General features: G+C 46.8%; 1 protein-coding gene across 1 annotated transcript; it reads right to left on the bottom strand.

Annotated features, from left to right (window-relative positions):
* Nucleotides 1–19,267: 19,267 nt before the first annotated feature.
* Nucleotides 19,268–20,853, bottom strand: LOC123410602 (tuliposide A-converting enzyme 1, chloroplastic-like). The gene has a single exon (XM_045103543.1). The coding sequence runs from the start codon at nucleotides 20,435–20,437 to the stop codon at nucleotides 19,373–19,375; it is 1,065 nt and encodes a 354-aa protein (XP_044959478.1). The 5' UTR covers nucleotides 20,438–20,853; the 3' UTR covers nucleotides 19,268–19,372.
* Between the last annotated feature and the right edge of the window lie 515 nt (nucleotides 20,854–21,368).

Below are 21,368 nucleotides of genomic sequence, written 5' to 3'. Positions count from 1 at the left end.
ACGATAAGATCTTCGTAGAATATGTAGGATCCAATATGGGCATCCAGGTCCCGCTATTGGATATTGACCGAGGAGTCTCTCGGGTCATGTCTACATAGTTCTCGAACCCGCAGGGTCTGCACACTTAAGGTTCGACGTTGTTTTATGCGTATTTGAGTTATATGGTTGGTTACCGAATGTTGTTCGGAGTCCCGGATGAGATCATGGACGTCACGAGGGTTTCTGGAATGGTCCGGAAATGAAGATTGATATATAGGATGACCTCATTTGGTTACCGGAAGGTTTTCGTGCATTACCGGAAAGGTTTCGGGCTCATCGGTAGTGTACTGGGAGTGCCGGGAGGGGTGCCGGGGACCATTAGGAGGGGAGTCACGCCCCAAGGGGTCTCATGGGCTATGGGAAGAGATAAACCAGCCCCTAGTGGGCTGGAATAAGTTCCCACTAAGGCCCATAAGGTTTGAGAAGGAAAAAACACAAGGTGGAAAGAGTTTCCAAGTGGGAAGGTGGAATCCTACTCCAAGTAGGATTGGAGTAGGACTCCTCCACCTCCAATTTCGGCAAAACCTTTAGGTTTTGAGGCTGCCTCCTCCCCTCCCTCCCTCCTATATATAGTGGGGTTTTAGGGCTGATTTGAGACAACTTTTGCCACGGCAGCGCGACCACATACCTCCACGGTTTTTCCTCTAGATCGCGTTTCTGCGGAGCTCGGGCGGAGCCCTGCTGAGATTAGATCACCACCAACCTCCGGAGCGCCGTCACGCTGCCGGAGAACTCATCTACCTCTCCGTCTCTCTTGCTGGATCAAGAAGGCCGAGATCATCGTCGAGCTGTACGTGTGCTGAACGCGGAGGTGCCGTCCGTTCGGCACTAGATCGGAGCGGATCGTGGGACGGATCGCGGGACGGTTCGTGGGACAGTTCGTGGGGCGGATCGAGGGACGTGAGGACGTTCCACTACATCAACCGTGTTCACTAACGCTTCTGCTGTGCGATCTACAAGGGTATGTAGATCGGAAATCCCCTCTCGTAGATGGACATCACCATGATAGGTCTTCGTGCGCGTAGGAAATTTTTTGTTTCCCATGCGACGTTCCCCAACAGTGGCATCATGAGCTAGGTTCATGCGTAGATGTCTTCTCGAGTAGAACACAAAAGTTTTTGTGGGCGGTGATGTGCGTTTTGCTGCCCTCCTCAGTCTTTTCTTGATTCCGCGGTATTTTTGGATCGAAGCGACTCGGACCGACATTACTCGTACGCTTACGAGAGACTGGTTTCATCGCTACGAGTAACTCCGTTGCTCAAAGATGACCGGCGAGTGTCGGTTTCTCCAACTTTAGTTGAATCGGATTTGACCGAGGAGGTCCTTGGATGAGGTTAAATAGCAATTCATATATCTCCGTTGTGGTGTTTGCGTAAGTAAGATGCGATCCTACTAGATACCCATGGTCACCACGTAAAACATGCAACAACAATTAGAGGACGTCTAACTTGTTTTTGCAGGGTATGCTTGTGATGTGATATGGCCAACGATGTGATGTGATATATTGGATGTATGAGATGATCATGTTGTAATAGTTAATATCGACTTGCACGTCGATGGTACGGCAACCGGCAGGAGCCATAGGGTTGTCTTTAAACTAACGTATGTGCTTACAGATGCGTTTACTATATTGCTAGGACATAGATTTAGTAGTAATAGCATGAGTAGCACGACAACCCCGATGGCGACACGTTGATGGAGATCATGGTGTGACGCCGGTGACAAGAAGATCGTGCCGGTGCTTTGGTGATGGAGATCAAGAAGCGCATGATGATGGCCATATCATGTCACTTATGAATTGCATGTGATGTTAATCCTTTATGCACCTTATATTGCTTAGAACGTAGCATTATGAGGTGATCTCTCACTAAAATTTCAAGACGAAATTTTGTTCTCCCCGACCGTGCACCGTTGCGACAGTTCTTCATTTCGAGACACCACGTGATGATCGGGTGTGATAGACTCAACGTTCACATACAACGGGTGCAAAACAGTTGCACACGCGGAACACTCGGGTTAAGCTTGACGAGCCTAACATGTGCAGACATGGCCTCGGAACACATGACACCGAAAGGTCGAGCATGAATCGTATAGTTGATATGATTAGCATAGAGATGCTTACCACTGAAACTATTCTCGACTCACGTGATGATCGGACTTGAGATAGTGGATTTGGATCATGTACCACTCAAATGACTAGAGAGATGTACTTTTTGAGTGGGAGTTCTTAAGTAATATGATTAATTGAACTAATTGTCATGAACATAGTCTAATGGTCTTTGCGAATTACGATGTAGCTTGCGCTATAGCTCTATTGTTTCTATATGTTCCTAGAGAAAATTTAGTTGAAATTTGATAGTAGCAAACTTTGCAGACTGAGTCTGTAAAACCGAGGATGGTCCTCGTTGCTGCGCAGAAGGCTTATGTCCTTAATGCACCACTCGGTGTGCTGCACCTCGAGCGTCGTCTGTAGATGTTGTGAACATCCGACATACACGTTTCTGATGACTACACGATAGTTCAGTACAAAATACTTACTGGCTTAGAAGCAAGGCTCCGAAGACGTTTTGAAACGTCACGGAACATAAGAGATGTTCTAAAGAGATGAAAGTGTGATTTCATGCTTGTGCCCTTGTTAAGAGGTATGAGACCTCCGACAAGATTCTTTGTCCACGAAGTAAAGGAGAAAAGCTCAATCGTTGAGCGTGTGCTCGGATTATCTGAGTACGACAATCGCTTGAATCAAGTGGGAGTTGATCTTCCAGATAAGATAGTGATGGTTCTCCAAAGTCACTGCCACCAAGCTGTGAGAGCTTCATGATGAACTATAACATATCAAGGATAGATACAATGATCCTTGAGCGATTCACGATGTTTGACACTGCAAAAGTACAAATCAAGAAGGAGCATCAATAGTTGATGGTTAGTAAAACCACTAAGTTTCGAGAAAGGCAAGGTCTAGAAGGGATACTTCGTGAAACGGCAAAGCAGTTGCTGCACTAATGAAGAGACCCCAGATTAAACCCCAAGCCCGGGACTAAGTGCTTATGTTGTGAGGGGAACGGTCACTGAGGCGGAGCAACTCTAGATACTTGGTAGATAAAGAAGGCTGGCAAAAGTCGAAAGAAGTATATTTGATATACATGATGTTGATGTGTACTTTACTAGTACTCCTAGTAGCACGAGGGTATTGGATACCGGTTCGGTTGCTAAGTGATTAGTAACACGAAATGAAAGCTACGACATAAACGGAGACTAGCTAAAGGCGAGGTGACGATACGTGTTGGAAGTGTTTCCAAGGTTGATATGATCAAACGTCGCACGCTCCCTCTGCCATCGGGATTGGTGTTAAACCTAAATAATTGTTATTTGGTGCTTGCGTTAAGCATGAACATGATTGGATCATGTTTATTGCAATACGATTATTCATTTAAAGAGAATAATGGTTACTCTATTTGCTTGAATAATCACCTTCAATGGTTTATTGAATCTCGATCGTAGTGTTACACATGTCCATGATATTGGTGCCAAAAGATACGAGGTAATGATGATAGTACCACTTCCTTGTGGCACTGCCGCTTGAATCATGTTGGTATAAATTGCATGAAGAGGCTCCATGCTGATGGATCTTTATACTCACTTGATTTTGAATTATTAGTGACATGCAAATCATACCACATGAGCAAGGCCTTGTTTTCATTGAGATGAAACAAGATAGTAACTTGTTGGAAGTGATACATTTTGATGTATGCAGTCTAATGGGTGCTGAGGCACGCAGTGGATATCATTATGTTCTTACTTCAATGACGATTTAAGTAGATACAAGAGTATTTACTTAATGAATCACAAGTCTGAAATATTGAAAAGTTCAATTCTGTTTCGGAGTGAAGTTCGTTGTAACAAGAGGATAAACTGTCTACGATATGATCATAGAAATGAATATCAGAGTTACGAGTTTTGGTACGCAGTTAAGACAATGTGGAAATTGCTTCGCAGTTCATGCCACCTGGAACATCATAGTGTGATGATGTGTCTGAACGTCATAGCCACGCACTATTTGATATGGTGCATGCTATGATGTCTCTTATCGAATTACCACTATCGTTTATGGGTTATGCATTAGAAACAACCGCATTCACTTTAAATAGGGCACCGCGTATTTCCGTTGAGATGACACAGTATAGACTGAGGTTTAGAGAAATCTAAACTGTCGTTTCTTGAAAGTTTGGGGCTTCGACACTTATGTGAAAAAGTTTCTGTCTGATAAGCTCAAACCCAAAGCGGATAAATGCATCTTCATAGGATATCCAAAACAGTTGGGTACATCTCCTATCTCAGATCCGAAAGCAAAGTGTTTGTTTCTAGAAACGGATCCTTTCTCGAGGAGAGGTTTCTCTCGAAAGAATTGAGTGGGAGGGTGGTAGAACTTGATGAGGTTATTGAACCATCACTTCAACCAGTGTGTAGCAGGGCGCAGGAAGTTGTTCCTGTGGCGCCTTCACCAATTGAAGTGAAAGCTGATGATGGTGATCATCGACCATCGGATCAAGTTACTACAAGCCTCGTAGGTTGACAAGGTTGCGTACTACTGCAGAGTGGTACGGTAACCCTGTCTTCGAGGTCATGTTGTTGAGCAACAGTGAACCTACGAGTTATGGAGAAAGCAATGGTGGGCCCGGATTCCGACAAATGGCTGGAAGCCATGAAATCCAAGAGAGGATCCATGTATGAAAACAAAGTGTAGATTTTGGAAGAACTACTTGATGGTCATAGGACTATTGAGTAAAGATGGATCTTTAAAAGGAATACAGACGATGATGGTGATAAGTCACTATTAAGAAAAGCTCGACTTGTCACAAAGATGTTTCCGACAAGATCAAACAGTTGACTATGATGTGACTTTCTCACTCGTAGCGATGCTAAAAGTCTGTTAGAATTATGTTAGTAGTTGCTGCATTATTTATGAAATATTGCACATAGGATGTCAAAACATTGTTTCCTCGACGGTTTCCTTGAGCAAACATTGTATGTGATACAACCAGGAGGTTTTGGCGATCCTAAAGATACTAGCAAGTATGCAAGCTCCAGCGATCCTTCAATGGACTAGTGCAAGCATCTCGGAGTTGGAATATACACTTTGATGAGATGATCAAAGATTTTGGGTTTGTACAAAGTTTATGAGAAACTTGTATTTCCAAAGAAGTGAGTGGGAGCACTATAGAATTTCTGATAAGTATATGTGGTTGACATATTGTGGATCAGAAGTAATGTAGAATTTCTGTAAAGCATACAAGGTTGTTTGAAAGGAGTTTTCAAAGGAATACCTGGATTGCGCTACTTGAACATTGAGCATCAAATATCTATGGAGATAGATCGAAGGCGCTTAATAGAAGTTTCAACAAGATGCATGCCTTGACAAGTTTTCGATGGAGTTCAAAATAGATCAGCAACGAAGGAGTTCTTGGTTGCGTTGTGAGGTGTGAATTTGAGTAAGACTCAAAACCCGACCCCGGAAAAATAAAGAGAATAGACGAAGGTCGTCTTCTATGCCTTGGCCGTAGAATCTGAAGTATGCCATGCTGGGTACCGCACCTGATGTGTGCCTTGACTCAAAGTCTGTTGAGAGGTATAGAGAGTGATCCATGATTGGATCACTAGCAGCGGTCAAAATTTATCCTTAGTAACTGATGGACTAAGGAATTTTTCTCGATTACGGAGGTGGTTAAAAAGTTCGTCGTAAAGGGTTACGTCGATGCAAGCTTTGACACTAATCTGAATAACTATGAGTAGTGAAACGGATTCGTATAGTAGAGTAGATATTTGGAGTATTTCCGAATAGCACATAGTAGCAGCATCTATAAGATGACATAAAGATTTGTAAACAACACACGGATCTGAAAGTTTCAGAACCGTTGACTAAAACCTCTCTCACGAGCAAGACGTGATCAGACCCCATAACTATATGGGTGTTGGATTCGTTGGAATCACATGGTGATGTGAACTAGATTATTGACTCTAGTGCAAGTGGGAGACTGTTGGAAATATGCCCTAGAGGCAATAATAAATTAGTTATTATTATATTTCTTTGTTCATGATAATCGTTTATTATCCATGCTATAATTGTATTGATTGGAAACACAGTGCATGTGTGGATACATAGACAAAACACTATCCCTAGTAAGCCTCTAGTTGACTAGCTCTTGATCAAAGATGGTCAAGGTTTCCTGACCATAGGCAAGTGTTGTCATTTGATAACGGGATCACATCATTAGGAGAATCATGTGATGGACTAGACCCAAACTAATAGACGTAGCATGTTGATCGTGTCATTTTGTTGCTACTGTTTTCCGCGTGTCAAGTATTTATTCCTATGACCATGAGATCATATAACTCACTGACACCGGAGGAATGTTTTGTGTGTATCAAACGTTGCAACGTAACTGGGTGACTATAAAGATGCTCTACAGGTATCTCCGAAGGTGTTCGTTGAGTTAGTATGGATCGAGACTGGGATTTGTCACTCCGTATGACGAAGAGGTATCTCGAGGCCCACTCGGTAATACAACATCACACACAAGCCTTGCAAGCAATGTGACTTAGTGTAAGTTGCGGGATCTTGTATTACGGAACGAGTAAAGAGACTTGCCGATAAACGAGATTGAAATAGGTATGCGGATACTGACGATCAAATCTCAGGGAAGTAACATACCGAAGGACAAAGGGAATGGCATACGGGATTATATGAATCCTTGGCACTGAGGTTCAAACGATAAGATCTTCGTAGAATATGTAGGATCCAATATGGGCATCTAGGTCCCGCTATTGGATATTGACCGAGGAGTCTCTCGGGTCATGTCTACATAGTTCTTGAACCCGCATGGTCTGCACACTTAAGGTTCGACGTTGTTTTATGCGTATTTGAGTTATATGGTTGGTTACCGAATGTTGTTCGGAGTCCCGGATGAGATCACGGACGTCACGAGGGTTTCCGGAATGGTCCGGAAACGAAGATTCATATATAGGATGACCTCATTTGGTTACCGGAAGGTTTTCGTGCATTACCGGAAAGGTTTCGGGCTCATCGGTAGTGTACTGGGAGTGCTGGGAGGGGTGCCGGGGACCATTAGGAGGGGTGTCACGTCCCAAGGGGTCTCATGGGCTATGGGAAGAGATAAACCAGCCCCTAGTGGGCTGGAATAAGTTCCCACTAAGGCCCATAAGGTTTGAGAAGGAAAAAACACAAGGTGGAAAGAGTTTCCAAGTGGGAAGGTGGAATCCTACTCCAAGTAGGATTGGAGTAGGACTCCTCCACCTCCAATTTCGGCCAAACCTTTAGGTTTTGAGGCTGCCTCCTCCCCTCCCTCCCTCCTATATATAGTGGGGTTTTAGGGCTGATTTGAGACAACTTTTGCCACGGCAGCCCGACCACATACCTCCACGGTTTTTCCTCTAGATCGCGTTTCTGCGGAGCTCGGGCGGAGCCCTACTGAGATTAGATCACCACCAACCTCCGGAGCGCCGTCACGCTGCCGGAGAACTCATCTACCTCTCTGTCTCTCTTGCTGGATCAAGAAGGCCGAGATCATCGTCTAGCTGTACGTGTGCTGAACGCGGAGGTGTCGTCCGTTCGGCACTAGATCAGAGCGGATCGTGGGACGGATCGCGGGACGGTTCGTGGGACGATTCGCGGGGCGGATCGAGGGACGTGAGGACGTTCCACTACATCAACCGCGTTCACTAACGCTTCTGCTGTGCGATCTACAAGGGTACGTAGATCGGAAATCCCCTCTCGTAGATGGACATCACCATGATAGGTCTTCGTGCGCGTCGGAAATTTTTTGTTTCCCATGCGACGTTCCCCAACATTAGTATAGGAGTTGAGTGATATATTACTCCTTGTATCCATGGACCAGATTGCATGACCAGAAATTTCGGGAGTTCTTAGGTGGGAATTCAAGTAGTTACTTATAGGACAATCTTCCAACAACTGCATGATGTTAGGTTGGGGTTCGACATATAGTTGATTCATTTGTTCACGGTCGGCTTACAACGGTTCTCATTGTGTCTTAAAGAGTCCTTGTAGCTTGTTACGACTCGGGGACGCTTTGTATGTCATGTGCAATGCCTTGCACAGGATGGCTACTATAAGGATCGAGCCCGTGTGATCCTGTCCACGAAAATATCGGACGAAATCTCTCTCATGAGTTTGTTCTGGCTAATTTGTAAGCCTCACCCTTTGTTTTGTTGGAATATGGTAATTCGTGTTGCTTCGATGTCAAGTGGTGATTTCAGATCTTTCCTAAGTGGTGTTCTCATATTTTTATAAGAGTGCTAATCCTTTGCTTAATCAATTCTCTTGTAAATTCTTGTCAACCAGAGTTGTCTTGTCAATACTTTTCAACGGTGTGCTTCTCTTCAGTCAATTCTATCCTCTCCAATTTTGCAAGATCAATCTCTCGTGTCTTTCCGGAGTTTGTCTCATCTGTCCCAAGTTGTCTTTGTTTTTCCCCACCCTCCCGCCCTTTTCTTCAGTGATTGGATTTCATCCAAGTGCATCTCATTTCATTGTTGCTTCCGCTATCTGCTCTTTTCTCTCTTATCCGGTGATTCCTTGTAAAGATTCTTAGGAGCTTCGTGTTCATTTTTATTCATTCTTGTTATCTTTTCCGGTGAATTCAATTCATTTATCCGTGTCATCATATCTTTCATCTTTTAAATTCTTTCCCATGTTAGAAATTCTATTCAAGTCTCTCTTGTTTTTCTTCCATCTCTGTTCTATTCGGAGCGTTCAAGTTATCTCAGAAGTTTCTTGTTTTCAATTCTTTCAATTGTTTCGAGGTGCTAACCACATCAAGCTTTCTTTATACCGGTGCAAGATCTCTCTTTCTGAGCAATCTTTTCTACGATGGTTTCATTGAGTGGGCCCATAACCCACAGGTTCTTCCCAGGATCTTATATAGCTCTTGTAATCTTTCCGGAGATCTTTAATTCTTTTCAACTATGACGTAAGTATGAATTTCATCAGTCATATCCCTTCTCCAAGATCTATTGGAATTAAATCTCATATTTGGCTCAACCTTTCATTCTTCATTATTTCGGAGTGTCTCAGTAATTCTTGGTGGTGTTCTCCTCGTCATTTCAGCTTTGAAGACAGAAGGTGTGTTTCTATCAAATCTTGGTCCATTCTCTTGGAGGTTCGTCATTTCAGTTTTGTGCCATCATCTTAATTGTTGTCAATTATGAGTAATCCCTTTCTTGCTATCCGGTGCATTTCTGAATTGTTTCATTCTCGATCCTCTGAAGGCCATCATTTCAGAAGATTCTTCGTTCTCAGCTTTCAGCTTTCGTTCTAAAAATCTTCTCAATTGTTGCCTCTTCGTTCGTCTCTCGGTTATTCCGGCGCCTTGTTCAAGTTTCTCTTAGGTGGCTCATGATCTCGTTATTCTCATGTATCCCCATTAACTCTTGGTATTTCCATTAAATTGTGAGTTCTCACCGGTGCTTCCGTCAATTATGCTTCATGTGGTGCATATCTATCTCTCTCTCTTCAAGTTTCTTTCAAGAAGATTAAGTGGTACGCTAAATCCGTTGCTTGTCATCAATTAAACTTGATGAAGGATAAGCTTAACAGTTCTTATTCTTGTTCATAGTATTTTGAATTCTTCTTCCGGACTGGCTCATCATATCAATGCTTATCCCATGTGCTTATCTTTCTTTTCTGGAGTTCCAAGTTCTTTTAAGTATCTCTTTGTGAGGCTTCATCTAAATCTTGGCAAGGTCATAATCTTATTCTTTTCTACCTTCATATCTTTGCATCATTCATTTGCATACGGAGGTCCGTCATGGTGGTTCATCAAGGTTTCAATCCATTCTCACGAGTTCTTCAAGATTCTTGTGATAGTAGTTGTCATTCTCTTATTCTTTCTTTGTTCCCAATGATCTAGTTTTATTCCCTTGTTCCGGAGGCATTGTGATCTTGCTCTTTTGGGTCAATCATGTTGTTCTATCAAGATCATGGCGTTCCCTTGTTCTATTTAGTTGTTCGTTATGAATCCTGTTTAATTCTCCCATCTTATCGAATTTTTGTACCCTTTTCCTACCGAAGTGCTGCCGAAATTTTCCGTGAATTCTTGCTTGTTTCTCATATCATTCTTCATCTCTTTGCAACCTTCAAGGATCGTTGGTTTCACTCGTTTGTCAAAGAAGAGATTAAGTTTTACCTCTTGCTTTCTCTTCCTCTTCCCCTTCATTCTTGGATCTCGGGTCGAGATCCTCTTGTAGTGTAGGAGAGTTGTGACAGCCCGAGACCGATGTTCCAGAAGATTCCCCTTCTATTCCGTTTTTGTCGTGTGATTATTTTTATTTGTCGCATCATCATCGCATCATGCGCATCATCCGCATTGCATCGGCATCCCGTTGCCGCCAGTTTTCAAAACTTGCATCCGTTATTAGTTGCTGGTTCTCGTCGTTGTCCGTTCTGAGCCCGACCACACACGCACGCGCCCGCGGCATCTTCAAGCCTGTTTTTAAGAGTGTGTTTAAAACTTTCTCTGATTGGGTTGAAATTTGACGTGCGGTCTTATTTTAATATAGGTAGGCCGCCTGTCAAATTTCGTCACAATCGGAGTCCGTCTGGTACCCGAACGATCGACCGTAGCGGCACCGTATTCGGTCTATCGTCGGACGTTTTCTAGTGTTTTAAAATCGCATTGTCACAGCGCACCGTTTCCCTCTCTTCCCGTCTAGCCTACTCTACACGGTCACTTAGCCTACCCCGCGTTTGAGTTCGTTCGATTCCGATCGCGTGGGCGAAAACGGGGCCGGATTCGGATAACCCTAGCCCCCTTTCCCTATATAAACACCCCTAATCAACCCCTAAAGGAAACCCTAGCCCTCTGCCTCGAAAACCGCACCCACCTACCCAGCCGCCGCATCCTCTCTCTCCTCCCACCATCGCCGGCCCGCTCCAGCCCGTGCGAGGCCCTCCGGCACCATCCGGCCGTTGCTACTTCAACAAAAGACCTTCCAATGGCGCCAGAAATAGGCACATCGACGGGAGAATACTTGGCTTGATCCTTCTGCTGCGGCTACGCCTTAAGGGACTTCCTAGGCAAGTATGCAAATGATTTCCCCCGTGGCCTTGCAGCCTTGCGTTGGTGTTCCCTCAAAGTGGAAAGGGTGATGTAGCGTAGCGGTGGTAAGTATTTCCCTCAGTTTGAGAACCAAGGTATCAATCCAGTAGAGGAGTATCTCAAGATCCTGCACAAACACAAAAGCTTGCTCCCAACGCTATGAAGGGGTTGTCAATCCCTTATAGATTGTTTGCCAAGTGAGAACTGAAAGCAACAAAGTAACAAAGCAAAGTAAAAGCGGAGGTGTAAACGATGGATGTGAATAGACCCGGGGGCCGTAGTGTTTACTAGTGGCTTCTCTCATGAAAGCAAGTAGACGGTGGGTGAACAAATTACTGTCGAGCAATTGATAGAACCGCGCAAAGTCGTGACGATATCTATGCAATGATTATATCTATAGGCATCACGTCCAAAACAAGTAGACCGATACTTTCTGCATCTACTACTATTACTCCACACGTCGATCGCTACCCAGCATGCATCTAGTGTATTAAGTCCATAAGAACAGAGTAACGCCTTAAGCAAGATGACATGATGTAGAGCGATAATCTCAAACCAATGATAAAAACCCCATCTTTTTACCCTTGATGGCAACTACTTGATGTGTGCCTTGCTGCCCCTACTGTCACTGGGAAAGGTCACCACATGGTAGAACCCAAAATCAAGCACTTCTCCCATTGCAAGAATCATAGATCTAGTTGGCCAAACAAAACCCAAGACTCGGAGAGACTTACAAGGATATCAAATCATGCATATAAGAAATCAGCAAAGACTCAAATATATATCATAGATAATCTGATCACAAATCCACAATTCATCGGATCTCGACAAACACACCGCCAAAGAAGATTACATCGGATAGATCTCCATGAAGATCATGGAGAACTTTGTATTGAAGATCCAAGAGAGAGAAGAAGCCATCTAGTTACTAAGTACGGACCCGTAGGTCTGAAGTGAACTACTCACAAGTCATTGGAGGGGCGATGATGATGATGAAGAAGCCCTCCAACTCCAAAGTCCCCTCCGGCAGGGCGCCGGGAAGGGTCTCCAGATGAGATCTCGCGGAAACGGAAGCTTGCGGCGGCGGAAAAGTATTTTCGAGGCTCCCCTAATTTTTTCCTAAATATTTTGGGAATATATAGGCCAAGGATCTAGGTCAGGGGGCGGCTAGGGAGGCCACAAGCCCTGACACCGCCGCCTTCCCCCTGGTGGCGGAGTAGGAGTTTGTGGGCTCCCTGGAGCCCACCTGGCTTGGCCCAAAGGCCCCTTGATCTTCTTTCGTTCGGGAAAAAATCATTTCGGGGTTTTATTCCATTTGGACTCCGTTCCAAAATAAGATATGAAAAGAGTCACAAACACAGAAAAAACAGGAACTGACACTTGGCACTGAATTAATAAGTTAGTCCCAAAAAAGATACAAAAGGTACATAAAACATCCAAAGAAGACAAGATAACAGCATGAAACCATCAAAAGATTATAGATACGTTTGAGACTTATCAATCGCCGCCGCCCGTAGTGCTCCAGCGCGCCCGCGCCCGAGGGAGAGCCCCTCCTCATGAGGAGATGCCTCGACCCCGCCGCGAGCCCCTCGTCGCCGGTAGGCAGCCACCCCCGCGGGTCCTGCGTCTCGGGCTTGCCTCGCCGTCGTCAGCAGCGCTCCAGCAGCCGCCGCTGTGCCTCGCCACTCCCCGTGCCGTCCTCCGCCCGCGAGCTCTCCGCCGACCGCCGCGTGCTCCGCCGTCCCCCCGTCGGTCGAATCCGGTCCGGGAGAGGACCTCCCCGCCGGTGCCTCACCCCCGCCACGCCTGCTGCCCGCCTTGAACTGCCGCCGCCGCCCTGACGAGCTCGGGAGCAGAGCGACGGGACGAAGGGATGAAGCCCTCGTCGCCCGCCCCTAGGCCTCCTCCCGCGCGGCCCGCGTGGCCCAACACCGTGCCTCGCGTGTGGTTGCCTCGGCCTGCGAGGCCTCGTGGCCCAAGCTAGCGCCGCGACCGGACCGGCCCAAGGTCCTCAGGTGAGCGCCTCGCGTATGTTCCGCCCCGTGTGGGTTTTGCTATCTTGCGCTATAAGTTTCGGCCCGTTAGTGATTCTTTAGGTTTAGGATTCATTTCTTTTTCAAGATATATATAGATTTTCAAATGCCCGTAATAACTTAACCGAGTGTCGGATTGAGGTGATCTACATATGGATCTTGTGTAAATTTTCGCGTAGATTACGATTTTGCAACTTGCATGCTTGTGTGAGGTAGTTTGACCCGCCGTATGCCTAGTTTTGCATGCTGTCTCAATTGGATAATTGCCCGTATTTATTTTCCTTGCTCGAACTCTGTAGATAAAATGCTCATGTTTTAGGAACCCTTTTGCCATGTATTTTAGAGTAGTCGTTGGTATTTTTGTACGTAGGATTCCGTAGCTAGTTTATTATTTCGCGCTTAGGACATATTCCCGCATATACGTGCGGCGTTGATTTTATGTTGCAACCCCTCATGTTATATATGTTTTCGGGGTAGAAAAATCCATAGAATTTAACTGTGCATTTAGTTTTAGCTTTTGAGCAAGTTAGTTCGCGTGATATTTTGCTATGTTGCCCTTTTGTTTTTTTCGTGGGATTTATTCCGTGCTTGATATGATTAAGTTGTCAACTAGAGAGTTGCTCTTGGATGTTTAGCCTAGCCCCTGGTAATTTTGGTCGCAATAGAAATCCATATTTAGGTGTGGTTTGCTTGCTCTAAAGTTGCTAGAAAATAGTGCTGATTTGGAGGTGCTGAAATATTTCAAGTCTGAGATTTGTTATATTTTGTTGTTGTCTTGTCATGATTTTATCTGGTGATCTATAGCTCTTTTGAGGTTGATGCAATGGAGTTAGTTGTAGACTTTAGGATTCTCTAGAATGCTGTGAATTTTCATGCCATTTGGAGTCTTGAAGCTTATGGTTTTGCTGCTGTTAATATGCCTTCAGATCAAAAACTGCAGTTTCATAAACTGTTATTTTCACTAAGTCTGAAACTGTGTGTGAGAAGCCATTTTGTGACTTCTTTTCCTAGTGATCCATGCTTCCATGCTAGGTGTTGTTAGTTGTATGTTGTAGTGCTTCTTGCCCTCTATCGTCTCATGCCTTGGTTGAGCATATTGGATTTGAGTAGCTCGTAGTTGTGGGCTGTAGGAAATGCTATGTGGCTGATTTTGGCAGTTTGTAGTGATTTCTTGTTTAGCTCGTAGTTGTTGAACCGTAGCTCCGTTGGAGATGTTCTCTACGTGTAAATTGCTTGTAACGACGCGTAGAATCACGTGAACCTATTTGTTTTGCTGTTTAACAAACATTTAAACGTGTTAGTTCAGATCTGGACAGAATTGTAATTTAACGTATGAGGTCATCCCGGAGATGCTATATGTCATTTCCGACCTCATTTAAAATGCCTAGATAGGTAGTTTAATTACGCTTCACCTCTTGCCATGATTAATAACATTTAGTATCGCCGTGTACCTAATCGGGATAGAACTAAATAATCCGTATGTGGAGTTTCGTCAATATGCAACTCGTTGCATATCGAACTTCACTTAATGTGTAGTGTCTGTTTGTGTGAATTGCCATGCCGTGACTTGCATGTATTCATCTGATCATGCATCATATGTGGATTGCATCTTGTCGTGCATATGCCGTGCTGAATATCGTGTGTTGATGCTTGTTTCCGGTTTCCTTCGTCTCGATAGAGTTCCGCAAGCGTGTCAGATTGTGAGGGTCGTTCGACTACATCGGTTCGTCTGCTTCACGGAGTCACTCTTCTGCCGAGCGGGATCTCAGGCAAGATGACCATTTCCCCAGATACAATTACTATCATTGCCATGCTAGTATTACCGTTTCTAACGATTATGTCTCGTTGCCTACCACATGTTAAATATCAGCCTCCCAACATTGCCATGAAAACCTTCAACTTGTTCACCACCTAGCAAACCACTGATTGTCTATGTTACCGCTTGCTTAACCTTGTGTTAGCGTTGCTAGTTGCAGGTGCAGTTGCTTCCATGTGACAACATGGGTTCCTTGTTATATCACCATATTAAATGCTATTTAAATTAATGCACCTATATACTTGGTAAAAGGTGGAAGGCTTGGCCTTTCTAGCCTAGTGTTTTGTTCCACCTTTGCTGCCTTAGTTTTTGGTTACCGGTGTTATGTTCCATTATTGAGCGTTCCTAACACGATTGTGGTTGTTATGGGGACCCCCTTGATAATTCGTTTTAGATTAAAGTTGGTATGGCAAGGCCCAACATTGGTACTATATTTGCCCAACATAATAATTTTGTTAATACTGAAAGCGTAGGGCGTCATGAACCCGAGGAGTAATTTTACATAATACAGGGAGGGCCAGTGCTGATGGTGCTGGTCCAAAACAGAGCAGCTTACTAACGCTACCCGGGGCAACTCGGCGTCTGGCGTGGTAACCATCGCTCATCCGTCGTGTCCTGAGAACGAGATACACGACTCCTATCGGGATTGTCGGCACATCGGGCGGCCTTGCTGGATTAGTTTTACCTTTGACGAATGTCTTGTGCATCGGGATTCCGGTGATGCTTTGGGTAATCTCAGAGCTGAGGTTTTCCACTAAGGAGTCTGACGAGATCGCGAGCTTCGTGATCGAGGATTTCTATGCGGCTTGTGGTAATTTGTGATGGATTGGTTGGAGCACCCCTGCAGGGTTAAATCTTTCGGAAAGCCGTGCCCGCGGTTAAGTGGCAACGAGGAAACTTTGTTTAACACTGGTTCTAGACAACTTAAATTAAACATGCCAACCATGTGCGTAATCGTGATTGTCTCTTTCGTGAGTTCCTTCTCCGATCGAGGACACGGTGGGGTTATGTCTGACGTAAGTATGTGTTCAGGATCATTCATTTGATCATCACTAGTTCACGTCCGTTATGCGTAGATCATCCACCTCTTTATTCTTGTACTCGTAAGTTAGCCACCTCATATTATGCTTTGTCGCTTTCTCCAGCCTCACCACTTAACCTTACCTCACCCGTTAAGCTTTGCTAGTCTGGATACCTTTGGAAATGAAATTGCCGAGTCCCCTGTGGCTCACAGATTACTATAACACCAGTTGCAGGTACAGGTAAAGGTTATTTGACGTGAGCGTGTTGATTGTTCATTTGGAGTTGCTTCTTCTTCTTCTTCTTCTTCATCGATCTAGGATGGGTTCCAGGCCCGCAGCGTGGGATAGCAAGGATGGACGTCGTTCTTCTTTTCTCGTTTGTTTTCGTCTATAGACGGACCGTTCTCTTCTTCGTGATAATTATGTATTGTATTGATGTGACTCTGATGTAGCTTGTGGAGAGTGTAAGCCAATTCTATATATCTCTTCTTTTCAGTACATGTACTTGTAACGATATCCATTATTGCGAAATGACGAGATGCGCTTCTATCCCTGACAAGGCCCTTGCGCCAAATTAAGGATAGAGTCGCATCTTGGGTGTTACAGGGAAGAGGGGCGATTAGGTTTTTGGGGAGCGATCACGCGACTGCTCGCCTCCGTCCGTCTACTTCCTCTATGTCCGCGTCGTCTCTGTCATCTCCATGTCCCCCGACGCCGACCGTGCTGTTGCCGAGACGGCCGAGGCCGACAAGAAGGCCGCCAAGGACGCCGCTGCTGCTGCCACCGCCGCGGGGGCCTCTGCATGGCCTACTGGAGGGTATAACACGCTTATCCCTCTCCTGATTACTTCCGTATTAGCAGTACTAGCATCATGTGTAGATTTGTCTACTGTTTGCGTAGTACGTGCCCGTTTAGATCAGTATCAGTATGTAGTTAATTCTGTCAATGCCATCCTAGTCATCTATTTATGGATTAAATTAGTCGGAAGATTTCCTATTTGTTTATTCCTAGTTATGTGTGTTTGATAGCATGATTTCCTTATTCTTTTTTTCTTCTTCCGCACACACACGAGATGTTCGCGAAGCTGTGCTATAAGGTGGAGCTGCTGGAGGTCAGCAGCAAGCGGGATGCAGCAACGCCGGTGTTGCGATGTCATCGCCGATGCTGCAACGACCAGTGCATGATGCGATGCAGTGTTGTAGCGACGCCGTGCTTCATGGTTCATGTCGATGTTGCGATTACCGCTGACCTACTGTGAGGCGGTGCTGCACCACCGTTGCCGTGCTGGCCGATGCTGCGGCGGCGCTGTCGTGCTGTGAGCTGATGTTGCGACGCTGCTCATCGAAAGCATCCGGTGTTGCAAGGCCACTCACCGCCTGGAGCATCGGTGCTGTGAGGCCACTCGTCAGCGGGAGCATCGATGCTGCGAGGCTGCTTGCCGGAAGCTTCCCATGTTGCGAGGGTTGCTCGCGGAAGCATCAAGTGTTGTGAGGCGTTCGCCGGCTATTGAAAAGAATATAAATATTTACCATAACAAATTCATATTATATAAAAGTAAATTCAATAATGAATGTAATGGTACTGATTTTTTAATGTATGTTAATACTTTTGTTTATAAACTTTGTCAAAGTTTACAACGCTTCATTTTGACCGAGGCTAATATGCGAAATAAATAAAAACAAAGAAAGTATGAGATACTACATTCGATTCTAAGAGCAAGTACAATAGAGCTGAGTGAGCTGGCTATAAGGAATAAACTAATATATTTTTGTTTAGTTAGAGAAAAAAGAAGAGGAGAGAGAAGGTAAGCAAGCTCTTAGCTAAGAGCCAGCTCTAACACGTGCTCCTAGGCATTTTGTGAGTATGAAAGGTGGACCATATAATAAAGAAGTAGTACACTTTTGCAATGAACTATTGTACATGTTGGCTATAAGATGGGCTATAGATGACATGGCAATGGCTTATAGCCAGCAGCTGGCTATACTATTGTACTTGCTCTAAGTGCAAAAGACGCTTTTATATTATGCAACGAAGGGAGTATCACACATCTAGAAAGGGAAACGTTTTCAGCCGGAGCGCCGGCTGGAACGTCCCGCCGGACTAGCAAGGTCCGTTCGATCTAGTGTGATCCAAACACGCCCGCAGCGTCACATGGACTGCTTTTTTTTCACCTGCCCACCGATTGCTTCAAGCGGTTCATTTGCATGTCATCCAGTCGGCTCCATTTCGGGCGACAGGGGCGGCGACAGGGCCGCCGGCGGCGACGACGGGGACGTTCTCAAGTGACCTATAGCGGGCGGTGATCCCATGACCGGCAGATGAGGTTGCTGCACAAGGATCTGTAGGGATGATGTTGCGAATGCTACAACCACGTATCACAAAAGCTGCAAGCATCCAAAAAAACTACAACCATTGATAAAAAAAGTTACAACCACGTCCCCGAGAGTTGCAACCAAACTTCGTCGGAGTTGTAGCCGGAGTTGCAACCATGATGAAAAAATGATGCAACCATTATATCCTCCGATCCTCTTTACTCTACGCATATTTTTTCTTAAAAAATCCGCAATGCTCTGGGCGGTTAGATCTTTTATTGATTCTTTCCAAGAGTGTCCCTCCACTTTCGCTTCACCTCCCTTTGCATTTATTACACCAGCTCACATGCAAAACTCAAAATCAAGGAGAGAGGGGAAGTGAGCCTGCATGCAACATTTACAACGCTGGTTCATCCCATCCATGCGTACGAGGGTAATTTTGTCCATCGAACATGTAGTGAAGCTTCTCTTGGTATGCGTGATTGCTCCTATGTACATCCGTCATTCTGTTTTGTTACAAGCGTATTGTTTTTTTTGCTACAACCGTTGACATGGACGAGTTGCAACCATGATGGAAAAATATTAAAACCATTATACAAATTTGCTACATTTATCGTTCTGTTTTGTTCCAACCGTATTGTTTTTTACAAGGGTTGCAACCATGAAAGCACGTTGCTGCATCCACAGAGGTTAGAAACGCACGAAGGCGACATAGGTGAGGGCGACGAAGGCGACGATCGACGGTGAGGGTGACCAGCGATGAGGAGGCGAGGCGAGGCGGTCGGGGCGTGTTGAGACGTCGGCTTGTGCTAGGCGGGCCTTTTCCCTTTCCCGTGAAGATAGGAGGTTGGAAACAACGGGATTTCATGGCTCATGAGGCAAATCTACGGCTCGAGCTCGACCAGTCCACCAATAGTTGGACTGACGCCCGGCGGAGATTGCTGCCCATTTATTACTCGCCCTGACGCACGACGACAGGAACCGACCACAATTCCACTTCAACGGGGAGCAGGTGAGGTCAAGCACGAGAAATGAAATCCGCGACGCGGTCCAACATCCCGGCGGCCGCCTCAGTCCCCGGTTGCAGGAGATGGAACACGTGGTCCTGCCCCGGCGTGTCCACCAGCTCGGCCTCCCCGCGCCACCCGCTCGCGAGCAGCGCCGCATGGTACGCCCGCCCCTTCACCGCCAGGAAGTCGTCGCCCGCCACGGCCACCATCGCCCTCCTGCACGGCAGCGCCGCGAGCCGCGGCGCCGCCTCGGGGCACGTCGGGCAGATCCTCGGGTCGCCCACCTCGGCGTCTGGGCGCGCGCACATGAACCGCCACTCGCGGCGGATCCTCACCTCCAGCTCCGGCGCCATGGCGTTGGTCGGGTCCCAGAAGTACGGGTGCACCAGCAGCACGCCGACGACGGCCGCGCACGGGCGCGGGAGCCCCTCGGCGGCGGCGCGCAGGGCCACGTTGTGCGCGATGTTGGCGCCCGCGCTGTCGCCGGCGAGGAACACGCGGGACGCGTCCCCGTGCGCCGCGAGCCACGGCTCCGGGCCTCCCGGGGCGGAGCCGGCGACCGCCCACGCGAGGGCCGCCCACGAGTCGTCGTACGCCGCGGGGAGCGGGTGCTCCGGCGCGCGGCGGTACTCGACGGACACCGCGAGGGCGCCCGCGCGGGCGGCGAGCGCGTTCAGGTAGCGGTGATACGTCGGGGAGGCCGCCGACTCGATCATGAACCCGCCGCCGTGGAAGTACACGAGGACGGGCAGCTTCTTGCCCCCGGATGCTGCAGCCGCTGGCGGAAGGTAGAGGCGGACGGAGACGCCGGTGGCCGGGTCGATGACGACGTCCTTGGACGCCACGCCCGTGGACGCGTCGAAGGACGCCGGCACGGTGTCGGTGCCGAGGAGGCGCTCGACGCGGCCACTCTTGTACACGCGGATGAACGGCAAGAGCTCGGTCTCAACCACGTCGGGGGCGGCGCTGGAAGCCATTCCGGCGGCGGGCGCGCTCCGTGAGGTCGAGCTCGTGACCTGGAGCGCGGTGTTGGTGCAGGACAAGTGAAGGAGAAGAACCAGGGGACGGACCATTTAAACTGAACAATTTCGAAATTTAGTATTCGAGCTGGTGGCGCGGATCGCGTCGAGCGGGGTGGGGCGAGCTGGTCGGCCCTCGCCTTGCCGTTGGTGAGGTGCGTGCGCGGCCGCGCGCCGGACACACGGGTTTGTTGTTCCGGCTACCGCCGTTGCTGCGCGCACACTGCACGTCTGCACTTTACAGGCGAGCAGCTGCCATTTTGCTGGTGGTTCACGGTGATACAGTGTGCTTGTGCTAGAGGCTGAAGCAGGAACAAGATTGGGTTGATAACGGAAGAGGATAGCAAACAAGTCAAGCAAGGTGGTTCGAGCTAGAATGACGTGGATGGCTGGAAGCACACGTGTATGCTGTCTACTCCAGTTTCCGTGCGGCTAATAATTCGTGGAAACTGCTTGTTTTCATGCGGATGCACACGCTTATTTGCACAGCCGTCTCCTCTTGCTGACACGTGTCCCAAGGATCTCACCACGGTAAAATTGACAAATTTAACCTAAAAACCAAATTAATTCACAAACTAAACTACGTTTGAAATTTTTTCACCCAGCTGACCCTTTTATGTGACGTCTTTGTCTTAGACGCCACACTACACTGTGTGGCGTCCGACGCTACGTTGTGTGACGCTTGAGACCTAGTGTGGCGCCTAAGGCATAGGTGCCACACTACACTGTGTGGCGCCTAAGACAAGGACGTCACACAATGTAGTCAGGTGCCACACAAAAGGGTCAGCTAGGTGAAATTTTTTCAAACATAGTTCAGTTTGTGAAATACTTTGCCTCCTGGATCAAAATTTGTCAATTTTGCCCCTCACCACCGTGTGATGTTTTTCAGCCACACGTCCTTAACCTTCGTGGTCAAATCGTCGACATCTTCCCATCTCCCATCTCACTCATCTCTTGCACCCCGTGGGAATTTCACCAACCATGG

Source organism: Hordeum vulgare, chromosome 7H, assembly GCF_904849725.1.
Source record: "Hordeum vulgare subsp. vulgare chromosome 7H, MorexV3_pseudomolecules_assembly, whole genome shotgun sequence".
Lineage (NCBI taxonomy): Eukaryota > Viridiplantae > Streptophyta > Magnoliopsida > Poales > Poaceae > Hordeum > Hordeum vulgare.
The sequence above is the reverse complement of the archived record's forward strand: the minus strand, read 5'-3'. Positions and strand labels throughout refer to the sequence as shown.

What these genes read in the sequence shown, in the direction of transcription:
- LOC123410602 (XM_045103543.1), bottom strand. Translation starts at nt 20,437, where the DNA reads ATGGTCCGTCCCCTGGTTCTTCTCCTTCACTTGTCCTGCACCAACACC.